The following is a 13373-nucleotide window of genomic DNA, read 5'->3' as shown; positions in this document are numbered from 1 at the left end:
AACTGGATTTATTTCTAGGTTGATTCTTTGATTAGTTTCCATCCATTGCTTCTTGCTCTGCCGTCAGGTCAGAAGTGGTATTCAACCAGTTCTGACTAGTTCTGGAGAACCAGTGGTGGAAATTTTGAGTAGTTTGGAGAACCGGCAAACACCACCTCTGGCTGGCCCCGCCCCCATCTATTCTCTGCCTCCCAAGTCTCAGCTGATCAGCACAGGAGAACGGAGCTGGAAAGCAGGTTGGTGGGGTGAGGAGGAAATGGGGATTTTGCAGTAACCTTCCCCAGGAGTTGGGGGGGAATGGAGATTGTACAGTATCCTTCCCCTGGAGAGGAGAGGGAATGGGGATTTTGTAGCATCCTTCCGCTGGAGAGGAGAGGGAATGGGGATTTTGCAGCATCCTTCCTCTGCTACACCCACCAAGCCATGCCCACAGAATTGGTAGTAAAAGTTTTTGAATCCCACCACTGTTTCAGGCGCTTTGGAGAACAGGTTGACCCACTGTCCTCCCCTAGAGGTGCTGAACTGTAATTCCCAGAAGTCTCACCCAGAGTGCCCAAAGCCGTCTGGCTACAAATATAAAGCAAAACAAGGGGCAAATATCATTTTAGAATTGAACATTTTATTTAGGAAGTACCCTGTGCCTTTTGCTGTCACTATATCAGACTTTGTTCAACATTGCCCTTGTAAAATAATGTAGCATGGTGAAACATGTGAGGTTGGGGAATCTTACTCAGAATAGAAGGGATGAGCAGATATTGTTGTCAAATGTTATACATTTTCTCTTTAAAAGAAAAAAAAATAAGAATTTTGACTTTGGGGCTAATACAACTTCTGTTCAACTTTCTTCTAGATCCTTGGCTGAACAGAGAGAGACTGGAAGATGTTAAGTTTGCAGTGAGCGTCTGCAGTTGTAAAAGCAGAAAGGCACAAATACAGAGCCTCTTTCTCACAACAACAACAACAACAACAATGGGTGATCCCAACACTAAGCCTGTAATGTATCAGGGTGAAACCCCCTTTTTGGATGCAAGGTTTGAGTTCAGATTTGAAAACAGGGTTTTTGCATTAACTGGGCGGCTTCTCTCAGCTCTCTGGCATGGCTGGCCTAAATCTTGAAGTGATGTGTTTTTCCCGGACAAAGTTTTGTAGCGTGTGTGTGATCGTGTGGTGACACTGTTGGAGCTTCTCTTTTGACCACAGGAACTGCCGTGACATGTTCGTGAGAATGAGACTCGTGTGAGGCGCTTGTATGGTTGTGCGAATGGGCGAGGTTCAGGACAGTATTGTTGTGTCCTGGGGAATCAATGTTTTTTACAAAGTGATGCTCCACCAAATGGCTGTGAGAATGTCCCTCCTGGAAAACAAAACAAAAACAACAACATGTAAACACGGATGAGTCTTCTTCGGCCATTGAACCAGGAGCTGCGGTGGCGCAGTGGTTAGAGTGCAGTACTGCAGGCTACTTCTGCTGACTGCCGGCTGCCTGCAATTTGGCTGTTGAAATCTCACCAGGCTCAAGGTGGACTCAGCCTTCCATCCTCCCAAGGTGGGCAAAAGGAGGACCCGAATTATTGGGGGCAAACACGCGGACTCTGTAAACCGCTTAGAGAGGGCTGCGAACCACTGTAAAGCGGTATATAAGTCTACATATACTAACTGCAGCGCGCATAACCTATGCACAGTATTGGAAAAAAGAAAATACATCATCAGAGCTTGATATAATCAGAAAAGTGTTGGCCTGTGCAGAAGCAGATAGGCTCACTCTTGAACTTAAAAATAAAGGGGAATCAGGATATTTTGAAGTCTGGAACAGATTTTATGATTGGTATAAGACAAGATGACAAGACTGGAACAAATGTATATATTGTGATCGAACAGAAGGACAGACAATGTATTAAGTAGATTAATTGTTAATGGCTGAAACTAGCTGTGTATAATGTGAATGTATGCTCACTCCGATTCCGCGGTATTGCATTGTTTTAAATGTAAAAATAATAAAAATATATATTTTTAGAAAAGCGGTATATAAGTCTAAGTGCTATTGCTATTTTATCCCGCTTTGAACTTTCCAACGCATTAACACAAAAGTGAACTAAAAAAACCCACTGAAAACTTGAAAAAAAGGAAGTTTAAAAAATCGGCGGCTCTTAATATTTCCAATAGAGGGAGTCCTCATTTGTTTTGAGACTTTTCGAAATTACACAGCCCTGAAAAAAGCGACTTATGTCTGTTTCTCAGGCTTATGATTGTTGCAGAATCCCCATGGTCAAATTTTGGTCGTTTGACAACTGACTCTTGTTTATGACGGTCACAGTGTTGCGGGGCCATGTGGTCTCTTTTTTGCCACCTTCTGTCAAGCAAAGACAATGGGGAAGCCAGGTTCACTTAACAACCATGTTACTGACTTAACTGCGGTGATTCACTTAACAACGGTGGCAAGAAAGGATGTAAAATGGAGCAAAACTCACTTAACAGAAGTCTTGCTTAGCAAATAAAATTTGTTGTAAATTGAGGAAATTGTAAATGGTAAGCTGGCAGTTGGCAAATGTTGGAGTAGAAGTCAAATGAATAAAATTGAAAAACGGCAATTCACCCTGCAGTTAATAGAGGATTGTCATTTTTGTTATTGTAAGGTGTATGACTAAGCCAGTGTTAGCAAACCTATGGCACAAAAAACCAGCCCTACAGACAAACCGGAAGTTCGGAAACGGACTTCTGGTTTGCTCGGAGGTTCATTTTGACTGCTCTGGAGGGCTTCCGGGGGGGCGGGGGAGGCTGTTTTCGCCCTCCCCAGACTCCTATAAAGCCTCTGGAGTCTGGGGAGGGCGAAAAAAGCATGCAGAAAATGGGGGTTTGCGCCTGTAGTGTGCGCATGCGCACTGAGGGGTTGCGCATTGCATTATGGGTGCGGCACGCCTGCAAACGACCCCCTGCGCTCCCCCCACTTATGGCATGCGAGCCAAAAAAGGTTTGCCATCGCTGGACTAAGCCATAATTTGTCATAACCACGGTTTGTTGAATGGATAGCATCGCAGTTAAGAGGCCAGGGTTAAACTGGGCAGCCCTTCCTGGCTATATAAGTTTCTGGTTAGCTCTGAGCCAGTTATTCTGTCTTCAGCCCAACCTACAATCCAAAAGGTAGCGGTGAGGATAAAAATGATCATCTCAGAGAAAAGGAAGTGTATAAATAAAAGAATCTATGGTTTGCAAATCATAAAGACTGCATTATGCTAAGTGAAGATCAAACAAAACGCATTATATATCAGAGCATTCACTCATGTGAAGGGATGCAGGGGAATCTATAGCTGGAACAGGAAGTTAGTTTTGAGTCCCTTGGATGGACAGAATGGATAAGAGAAACCAAGAGATATGCAGACTTCAACTCCCAGAATTCCCCAGCCAGCTGGCCGGGGAATTCTGGGAGTTGTGTTAGGGATGTAACCCTAATCTTGGCTTGGCAATGTATTTATGTATGTATGTATGTGTGTGTGTGTGTGTGTGTGTGTGTGTGTGTGTGTGTGTTGTATTTGTACTGATAAATAAATAAAGGGAGACTAGTATAGATCTATTTCGAGCTAATTAGCTCTCATCAGCTAGCCATACCCTTACTGGGATTTGAACCTGGGCTGTATATATCTTAGGCAGGAGTCTTAGCCACTAAGCCACAGGCTCTCCTCCTTATCAGTTGAGCCAGGGAAATAGGTATGTATTTGTGTTACAACCCCTGGTATGCCTAAATATGGGAGGAAGGTCACTACTCCCTCTTTATATATATGCATAAGCCATGATTGTAACAATGTATCTGTTACTTTAAAAGCAAGTGAGATGTAATTGGATGCTGTTGCTTTAAGCAGCCATAAAAGGAAGTAGGAACTCTTTGTTCCTGATTGTTCCTGGTTGTTCCTGTATGTTCTCCCTGCTTGGTATTGGGATTGAATACTGTGTATTGGATGGTGGCTACTCTGTATATTAGTTACCTGTCTACATGGTGAAGTGTGAGTTGAGCAACTGTATATCAACGTGTTGTACCATGGACTGTACATATAATTCAGGCCTACTTATAGCTTGTTTTTGGAGACTGTTTATCCTATTTTTGTTAACGAAAGTAAAGCTATCCTTGTTTTACCTTCGGTGGCTGTGAGTGACTATTCAGCGGCACATTTGTTACTACTTTCTGCTACTCAACTCTAATCTCTGAAAGGAGATAAGCCTAGCAAGTTGAAGTCTACGTATCATAAAGTTGACGAGGATAAGAAACTCTGGTGTGGAGGAAGAGGAAGGAGGATGAACAAAATTGCATTTAACATACATACCTTGACATCAAAGATGACGCAGTCTGACTCATATTTTTCATCTTTAGGCTTTTCAGTGGTAGCATGCGATCTAAAAACAGTGGCTCTGCAGAATCCAAAATGCTGGAGAGAAGGAAGAATTAAGATATTTCCACATGAACCCCAAAAGCTACTAGTGAATTAAAGAATCCGATCAGACCACAACCCAGTTCATTAGAGTGCTCGGCATCGTATCGTTCTTCAGATGTTGATGGGAAGTTTGGGGATGCATTATTTCTGGACAAATTGTGAAGAAATTGACGTTGCGCAGAGGTTAAATTGTAGGATTTGGGCTGGTGAGAGCCAAATTCAAGTCTCTATTTCTCTGTAGAATATTTGGCCTTGTATGTTTATTTGGGATGTGGCCCTGGTTTGCTAGGAGAGAGAGGGGGGAGAGGGAGGGAAAGAGGGGAGAGAGAAAGAAAGAAAGAAAGAAAAGAGAGAGAGAGAAGAGAGAGGGAGGAGAGAAAGAGAAAGAAAGAAAAGAGAGAAGAAAGAAAGAAAGAAAGAAAGAAAGAAAGAAAGAAAGAAAGAAAGAAAGAAAGAAAAAGAATAGAGGGAAGGAGAGAGAGAGAAAGAAAGAAAGGAGAGAGGGAAAAGAGAGAGGAAGAGGGAGAGAGAAGGAGACTGAAAGAAAGAAAAAGAAAGAAGAGAGATAAATAGAAAGAAAGAAAGAGAAAGGGAGAAAGAAGAAAGAGAGAGAGAGAAAGAATAGAGAAGAGAGAAAGGGAGAGAGAGATAGGTGGAGGAGGAGGGAGATGGAGAGAGAGGGAGGAAGGGGGAGAGAGAGAGGGAGAGAGAGAGGCAGTGGGAGAGAAAGGGAGGGAGGGAGGGAGAGAAAAGAGAGGGAGGAGAGAAAGAGAAAGAAAGAAAAGAGAGAGAAGATAGAAAGAAAGAAAGAAAGAAAGAAAGAAAGAGAATAGAGAGAGAAGATGAAAGAAAGAAAGAAAGAAAGAAAGAAAGAAAGAAAGAAAGAGAAAGAAAGAAAAAGAATAGAGGGAGGGAGGGAGAGAGAGAGAAAGAAAGGAGAGAGGGAAAAGAGAGAGGAAGAGGGAGAGAGAAAGAGACTGAAAGAAAGAAAAAGAAAGAAAGAAAGAAAGAGAAGAGAGATAAATAGAAAGAAAGAAAGAGAAAGGGAGAAAGAAGAAGAAAGAGAGAGAGAGAGAAAGAAAGAAAGGATAGAGAAGAGAGAGGGAGAGAGAGAGGGAGGGAGGGAGAGAGGGAGGGAGAGAGAGAGGCGGAGAGAGGGAGAGAGAGAGAGGCAGTGGAAGAGAAAGGGAGGGAGGGAGGGAGGGAGGGAGAGAGAGAAAGAGATGGCAATTGCTCAGATAGGGTTGGCGTTGACCCTCGCACTTACCGCTTCTCCTAATGCTTTGGGATGACAGTGCTGAGTGTCATCGTGAAGTTCCTGATGGGTGCAGTTGGTCTCCACAATAGCAAACTCCACATAGCAAGCTTCAGGCTCGAGCTGAAATCAAAGCGAGAGAGGTTTCAGCTGGGTGGTGGGCAAAGTTGAAGAACTGGGAGAACGAAGTTTTACTCCTGTCTGCTGCATCTCCCCACCATCACCCACCATCCCCTGTTCCTACTGAAATTCCCCACCTTCCCTTTGGTACAGAAGGAGAGGGGGGTAATTCGTGATCCCCAGACTCCCTGAGAAATAAGTATTTCTTGGCTTTTATATGGCTGTTTCATTTCTTCTGTTTTAGAATATTTACAACAGAATAGAGCTGGAAGGGACCTTGGAGGTCTTCTAGTCCAGCCCCAGCTCAAGCAGGAGATCCTATACCATTTTGGACAAGTGACTGTCCAGCCTCTTCCTAAAAACCTCCAGTGATGAAGTACCCACAACTTCTGAAAGCAAGCACTGGTTGTCCTCACTGTTACGACGTTTCTCCTTAATTCCAGGTTGCCTCTCTCCTTGATTAGTTTCCATCCATGGTTTCTTGTCCTGCCCTCTGGTGCTTTGGAGAATAATTTGACCCCCTCCTCTTTGTGGCAGCCCCTCAAATACTGGAAGACTGCTATCATGTCACCCCTAATTCTTCTTTTCTTTACTAGCCAAACCCAAAACCTGCAGCTGTCCTTCATGTGGCATTTTACTTAGTGGCTGTTTCTAAGTTTCACTTGGCTGGGTATCGCCCATAATTATATTTTATAAATAAAATGTCAGTGAATCCTTGTTCACTGGATTCAGAGGCTTGGAACATAAATTTAAAAGAGCGAGCTGCAGCCACTTGCTCTTGAAAAGTTATCTATCCCTTTTTTTTTTTCTTAGCAGCTACTTCTTTGTGGGGTCTTGGTACTTGGCTGTTTTCTTGCAGACATTTTATTACCCAAACTAAATAACATCATTTGTCAGGGGTGGGATTGAAAAATATTAGCAACCACTCCTCTGCCCTGTTGCTGAGTGGGCGTGGTCATGGTGGGTGTGGCCTATTCAGCCTCCTGTACCATGGCGGGGGGGGTAGCTTTCACCTTCCTCAGGCTCCGGAGGCTTTCCTCAAGCCTCCCGGAGGCTGAAAATGGCCTCCCCTGGGTTCTGGAGGACCTCCAGAAGCCGAAAACAGGCCCATTCTGGGACTTCTAGAACTTCCAGAAGGCCTATTTTTCACCTCCTAGAACTTCCAGGCGAGCCCTGCACTTAATTGGCATAGTGAATGGGCCATGTGGAGACTTCTGGGAGGGGAGGGGAGGGGAGGCATGGGCGGGGCCAGCCATTCCTTGCAACTACCCGTTCAGCGAACCAGATGTAAAGTGAACAACCGGTTCACCCAAACCGGTCCGAACCGGCTGAATCCTACCCATTTCATTGGTGTTATTCTATCATCAGTCTAGCACTGATGATGTTACCTAGTTTGGTTAATGAAACATCTGCAAGAAAACAACCAAGCTCAGAGAACACCAAGGACCCCCCCTCCCATTTCAATCCTGAGCTACAAATATTCTCCTTTCTTGATATCTGGTTCTTTTCCTAGATTTTTGCAGATCTCTCTCCTCCACCCCCACCCCCATCTCCTCCTGCTTTCTCTTAGTTATATGAAGTATCAAAGCATTAAACCGGAAGAGTTCATCGGAATTCCTTTTTAAGATTTGCATACTAACCTTGTGCTGCCCTCTTGAGATCTCAAGGACTTCGTAAGCGTGGTTGGGCAGTTTTTCATTGTGTTTATGGAGCACATAGTTAACAGAGTCTACCACATGAGGGTCATTCAGTTGCAAAAGAGTTGGACAATTTGGACAATTTTTCAACACGTCTTCCACAGAATCTGAAATGACAAAAAAAAAATTGTCAAGAAGGGCAGATACAGATACAGATTAACAGAACAGGAAGGGACTTGTAGGTCATCTAGTCCAATCCCCTGTCCAAGCAGGAGACCCTGCACCATTTCTGACAAATGGCAGTCTAGTCTCTTCTTGAAAGCCTCAAGTGATGAAGCTCCCACAACTTCTGAAGGCAACTTCTGTTCCATGGGTTGATTGTTCTCCCTGTCAGAAAAGTTCTTCCTTATTTCCAGATTGAATCTCTCCTTGGTCAGTTTCCACCCATTATTCCTTGTATGGCCTTTGGGTGCTTTGGAAAATAGCTTGACCCCCTCCTCTCTGTGGCAGCCCCTCAAATATTGGAAGACTTCTATCATATTGGACCTTGGTCCTTCTCTTCACTAGATTAGCCATGCCCAGTTCCTGCAACCGTTCATCGTATGTTTTTAAAGCAGGTGGCAGTCTTAGCTGAGAACTGCTGCAAAAAATGCAGGATATTATGTACCATTTCAGACAAATGGTTGTCTAGTCTCTTCTTAAAAATTCCTAAGGTGCTGCTGAATTTTAAAGAAAGGCTGGGTTAGTAACTCCACCATCATAAAAAGTTAATAAAACAGGACAGGAAATGACAAGATGGTTAGCACAGCTCTTAGTTCAGGGGTAGGCAACCTGGGGCTCTGGAGCCGCATGTGGCTCTTTCATCCCTCTACTGTGGCTCCCTGTCACCAGTCAGCTACACAATTGATAGGGCTTTCGGTTAGGACAGGTAGAGGAAGAAGGATGCAGCACTAGAAGGAGACTCTATGGTGGGGGAACCTGACTTCCAGTCGGCTCCAGAATTGAACGGGGGCTTCTGGTTAGGACGTTTGTGGCTCTTTGAGAGTGTGAGGTTGCCGACCCCTGTTTTAGTTTCTTGAACCCAGCCCATGTAAGAATCCAAGAGGGACGACGACAAATTACCTGGCTCTGAGTGGCATTTTGCAGCAACCACTTTTTCGACGCCCTCAGCACTGAGCAGCTTAACATCACAGTCTGCTTCAACAGCCTGGAGATACAAAGGCATCAAATTAAACATGTTAAACTTCAACTGAACATGATTTAACTAACCATTTTGGGTTTGTGCTTTTAAAACTGGTGCTTCTGGGGGATGTATAGCATTAGTAGGCTTTATTATGGTCCATTCCAGCATGTTTCACATTCTTAACAGAGAGGAGATTATTAAAACAAGCACAGTGCAGTAGTAACTAATTTGTGAGGCAGTATCATTACGGTAGCTAGTGCACTGTGGTGGAATGTAGTCTGGATTCCCAGGTGGGAGGGGTTGCATTCCAGAGAAGCAAGAGACAGCAAAGTTTGGTTGGCAGAAGAAGGTCAAGACAGCTCCTCCTCCCTAGAATACTGTATACATTTAATGATGCAAGTAATTTGCTTTAGTTTGGCATGATTTCTGTCTGTACTAGGTAAGGAACAATAAAGGAAAATTGCTTTGCCCTAACTTAGCGGGTCTTTCTTGGTTTTGAACCTGACATGCATACTTGCTTCAAAACTATCTTATCGGTGTCTTTGGTGCAGGTGTTGTAATATGAGAACTCCTACTTGGCCAGTTCCATGTTGATGAAATTTGGACAGTAACCTCTAAACCTAAGGCGTCCAACCTTGGACATAGCTTGCTGGGGAATTCCAGGAGTTGAAGTCCACAGACCTTAAAAGTTGCCGTGGTTGGATACCTCCTGTTTTAAGCAGAGGAGCAACAAGGCACTTTTCATGGAATCTGGCATGGGAACAATTCAACTTTGGACATCACGGGGTGAATGTGAAAGAAGAATTGACTTCTTAATTCCTGACTAATTCATTGCTCAGAGTTGAACTAAAATCTGGCTACGTAATGTGGGGTTAGCACCCACCCCTCTCCTAGAAAAATGAATTATTGTAGGAAATATTAAAAGGACAGAATATTCCCCCTAAAAGGGAGGCAGAAACTCAGCCTCCCCACCTTTGTCAGTGGGCCATTAAGGTCTGAGCCAGTCTGTTCTACATAACAAAGATCTATCTCCTTCAGGCAAAGCCATAATAGGAATTGCGCCAAGCCCTTTCATTACATCATCACCCAGCAACAGTTGAACCAAGCTTGGGACTCAAAGGACAGACAGCCTACAAAGTTAGCTAAGACCCCTGCCCCCTGGGAGTCTGACTACCAATCAGAAAATATTTCTTACACAGGAACAAGAAGCTCCAAGGCGGAGCCCAAGAGAGGGTATAAAACCAGGGCACTCTCAACATCTCTTCCCTTTTTTTCTTCAAGATCTTCAAGGCATGTGATCACCTTTTCCCCCAGGACCTCAAACCATGTGGTCCTGTCCACCATTAAAACCCTCTTTCCAAACAGCCTCCATGTTTCCAGCGTCTTTCTCCCCACTTGGAACTGAACCCAGAAGGACATTTCGTCCAACAGTAATGTGCACTCAAAATGAATGCCCGTGGAATATGTTAGCGACCACTGAGTTTTCATTAATCCATTGTTCACCAGTATACCAGTTTGTGTGTATATGTGTTCAGAAACTCAATTTACTCTTGGTGGAGGGTAAGAGAGGACCTGTCCTCTCACAAAGTCTTAGATTTTCAAGAACCTTCAGACACTTACGTGGTACTGATGTGCTCTTACAGAACAATTCTCAGCAGGAGTTGGATCCAACACATGACAGACTGTCTCCAGAAGATCTAGCTCAAGGAAGATTACGTTCCCATGGGGTCTCTAAAATGAAAAATTAGCATGAGAATGACTTTTCTCCCTGCACATTTCTGCCTCTGTTGCATCAGCTGACTCTCGGGAATGTTTGAGTTGACACACAAGTTAAAGACCTCATCCTGGCGTGCTTCTCAGTATCAATTGCTCTGAAGAAAATACACCCAACAGGAAATGTCAATTCTGCCTTAAGTTGAACACGGTTCCTTTGGAGGTTGCAAGGCAGGAATGGACAAGGCTGACATGTCTTGATATGAACATCTGTTCTGCTCTGCGTTGGTATGAGGTTTTTTCCTCAGTTGATTTCCCAGTTGTTAGTTTTGGCCAGGTCTGGGTGGAAGAAATAGCCTCTTTCTGACATTGCACCGTTCACATGTGTGCATTTTGTCTATTCAACCACCAGCATTTTGGCTCCAAAAATGCCATTGGGTAGTCCTGATCTATCTACCTACACATCAATGGTGGGTTCCAGATCCCGTTCCAACTGGTACGGGCCCGGCATCATCCACAAGGATGTGCGCACATGCGTCTTACCATCCAGCGTCACCTACGCGATGCTCCAGCTGCTCGGCAGAGCGTTATGCAGGTGCTGTATGCGCCATGTGCAGAAGCTGAAGCGCCGAAGACTTTAAAGACAGATAAGGAGCACGGGTGGGTGGGCACTCCAGAGCACCATACCGGAGAGGTATCCGGTGCTCCAGGCAGGTTCCGGTACGCCTGTACCGGGGGTTACCGCCTGCAGCCCACCACTGCTACAAATACTTAGGACAACTGTTTGGGACAGGAGGTCTAATGAAGATCGTATTGTTGGGAGGGAGCTAACATTTTGCCCAGTTGGAGAGTTCATTCAACACTTAACCCAGTTGCAGAATTAACCATCTCCTGGATTTCTATCACACGCTGAACAATTAAATAACCCAAGGGGCTGAGCTGATGCAACAACTCTAACAGGTGCTCAAACCAAGCTCTGCATATATGAGCCATGGTGGAACAGTGGTTAGAGAGCAGTACTGCAGGCTACTTCTGCGATCATAGGCTGCCAGCAGTTTGGCAGATCGAATCTCACCAGGCTCAAGGTTGACTCAGCCTTCCATCCTTCCCAGGTGGGTAAAATGAGGACCCAGATTGTTGGGGGCAATAGGCCGACTCTATAAACCGCTTAGAGAGGGCTGTAAAACACTTTGAAGTGGTATATAAGTCTAAGTGCTATTGCTATCCAAATGCAATCACAAAAACATGCTTTGTGCTAGTTACACATGTTGTGTGTATGGTACAGATCACAAGATGACCACCCTCCCTTTCTAAGAATCTGATAGCTAAAGAAGCAGCAGTGCTCTATCGCTGAGATGAGGTGGGAGCATTATGTGTCACTATCAACAAAATGATGGACACCTGTTGGCCACACCCATCTAGCAATTCAATTGAAATGGAAGCTATGAGATTTTTAGAATAGTGACTAGAAAGAGGCCATAAAGTTAAAGGTTCCCCTCGCACATATCTGCTAGTCGTTCCCAACTCTAGGGGGTGGTGCTCATCTCCATTTCAAAGCCAAAGAGCAAGCGCTGTCCAAAGACATCTCCGTGGTCATGTGGCCAGCATGACTAAATGCCGAAGGTGCACAGAACGCTGTTACCTTCCCACCAAAGGTGGTCCCTATTTTTCTACTTGCATTTTTACATGCTTTCAAACTGCTAGATTGGCAGAAGCTGGGACAAGGAATGGGAACTCACTCCGTTATGCGGCGCTAGGGATTCGAACCGCCGAACTGCTGACCTTTCTGATCGGCAAGCTCAGTGTCTTAGCCACTGAGCCACCACGTCCCTATGAAGAGGCCATAGATTGCCCCAATCTCAGCAGGAAGACTACAGCAATTGACTGGCACAACATCACACACACACACCGAAAAAATCACCTAATGGTTATTGATTTAGTAAAGGAAACTAGGAAGTTTTTTCCTCCCCTTGTACTTACCCGGGGCAGGACATGAGCATCCTTGATTACATTGATAACATGTTTGTATCCGTGTATAGCATGCTCGTTGATGTAGTTGACGGCCAAGCTTGCAAATCTTTCAGCTTCTTCGCTGTTGCAATCGAATTGTGGCAGCAAGTGATGGCTAAGCGTGCATCCTATAATCTGACCCAGGAGCACGAGAGCTACCAGGGCATTCATGGTTGGGTTCAGAGATGATGTACAAGGCACCGACAGAAGGAAGGTAGACTTCAGGGGATCCGACGCCAGGTGCTCCTTTATATGGAGTGTTTCTGTCCCCTGTCCCCCCCACCCCCACCTGCCCACTTGCATTAGCTTACTTGGGAGGATGCAATATTTGCCAAAGGTCCTGCAAACAAGAGGAAAGGAAAAATAAATATGTGGGGACATCTAGTCAAAGTTTGCTTAGATAAGGGGGAAAAATGCAGATTGTGCGAAAAGGGGAAAGCTGCTCCCCTAGACAATCAGCTGTATTAATCCCAGGATACAGCTGCAGAAAAGGGTATTTTAAGAATACAAAACTATATAGCAAGGATGCACAAAAGATAGTGTGAATTATAACATATGGGAGACTTCGTGTCAAACCTCAGCTCCTTTACTGACTTAACTAACAGGGATTAAGTGCCATCCATCTGACCTTGACTCCTAGCAACTAATTTGACCTTTTCTAAAATGATCTGTCCCCAGACTAGCTTTTAGGCCATCCAACATGGCAACCATTGCAATTGTAACCAACTCGATCCATCTTAGACAGCAACTCCATCCTCTTTTCATTCCTTCCACCTTTCTCAGCGTTACAGATCCATTGGTTTCTTTTCTTCACTACCCACGCTGTTCTGTAGACCAGAGGCGTCCAATTTTGGCACTTTTAAGACCTTCATGTTATGACAGCAGCTAGGATTGTATTTGCCCAAAATTGGAAAAGTGAAGAGATCCCTACAGAGGAGAATGTGATTAGGAAAATATTACCCTGTTTCCCTGAAAATAAGACCTCCCTGGACAATAAGCCCAATTGGGCTTTTGAGTGCATGCGCTAAAATAAG

General features: G+C 44.5%; 1 protein-coding gene across 1 annotated transcript; it reads right to left on the bottom strand.

Moving 5' to 3' along the window:
- Positions 1 to 599: 599 nt before the first annotated feature.
- On the bottom strand, positions 600 to 12573 carry AHSG (alpha 2-HS glycoprotein). The gene is made up of 7 exons (XM_081953633.1): positions 12310 to 12573; positions 10237 to 10347; positions 8556 to 8640; positions 7437 to 7600; positions 5689 to 5799; positions 4314 to 4415; positions 600 to 1354 (listed from the first exon to the last, which is right to left on the bottom strand). The coding sequence occupies exons 1-7, from the start codon at positions 12508 to 12510 to the stop codon at positions 1106 to 1108; spliced, it is 1023 nt and encodes a 340-aa protein (XP_081809759.1). The 5' UTR covers positions 12511 to 12573; the 3' UTR covers positions 600 to 1105.
- Between the last annotated feature and the right edge of the window lie 800 nt (positions 12574 to 13373).

The sequence above is a fragment of the Natrix helvetica genome (assembly GCF_964273705.1).
Source record: "Natrix helvetica genome assembly, chromosome: 5".
Lineage (NCBI taxonomy): Eukaryota > Metazoa > Chordata > Lepidosauria > Squamata > Natricidae > Natrix > Natrix helvetica.
The sequence above is the reverse complement of the archived record's forward strand: the minus strand, read 5'-3'. Positions and strand labels throughout refer to the sequence as shown.

What these genes read in the sequence shown, in the direction of transcription:
- AHSG (XM_081953633.1), bottom strand. Translation starts at nt 12,510, where the DNA reads ATGAATGCCCTGGTAGCTCTCGTGCTCCTGGGTCAGATTATAGGATGC. An exon ending in ATGCTCATGTCCTGCCCCGG is followed by an intron (nt 10,348 to 12,309) that starts GTAAGTACAAGG and finishes TTTTCATTTTAG; the next exon opens with AGACCCCATGGGAACGTAAT. An exon ending in AAAATGCCACTCAGAGCCAG is followed by an intron (nt 7,601 to 8,555) that starts GTAATTTGTCGT and finishes TTGTCATTTCAG; the next exon opens with ATTCTGTGGAAGACGTGTTG.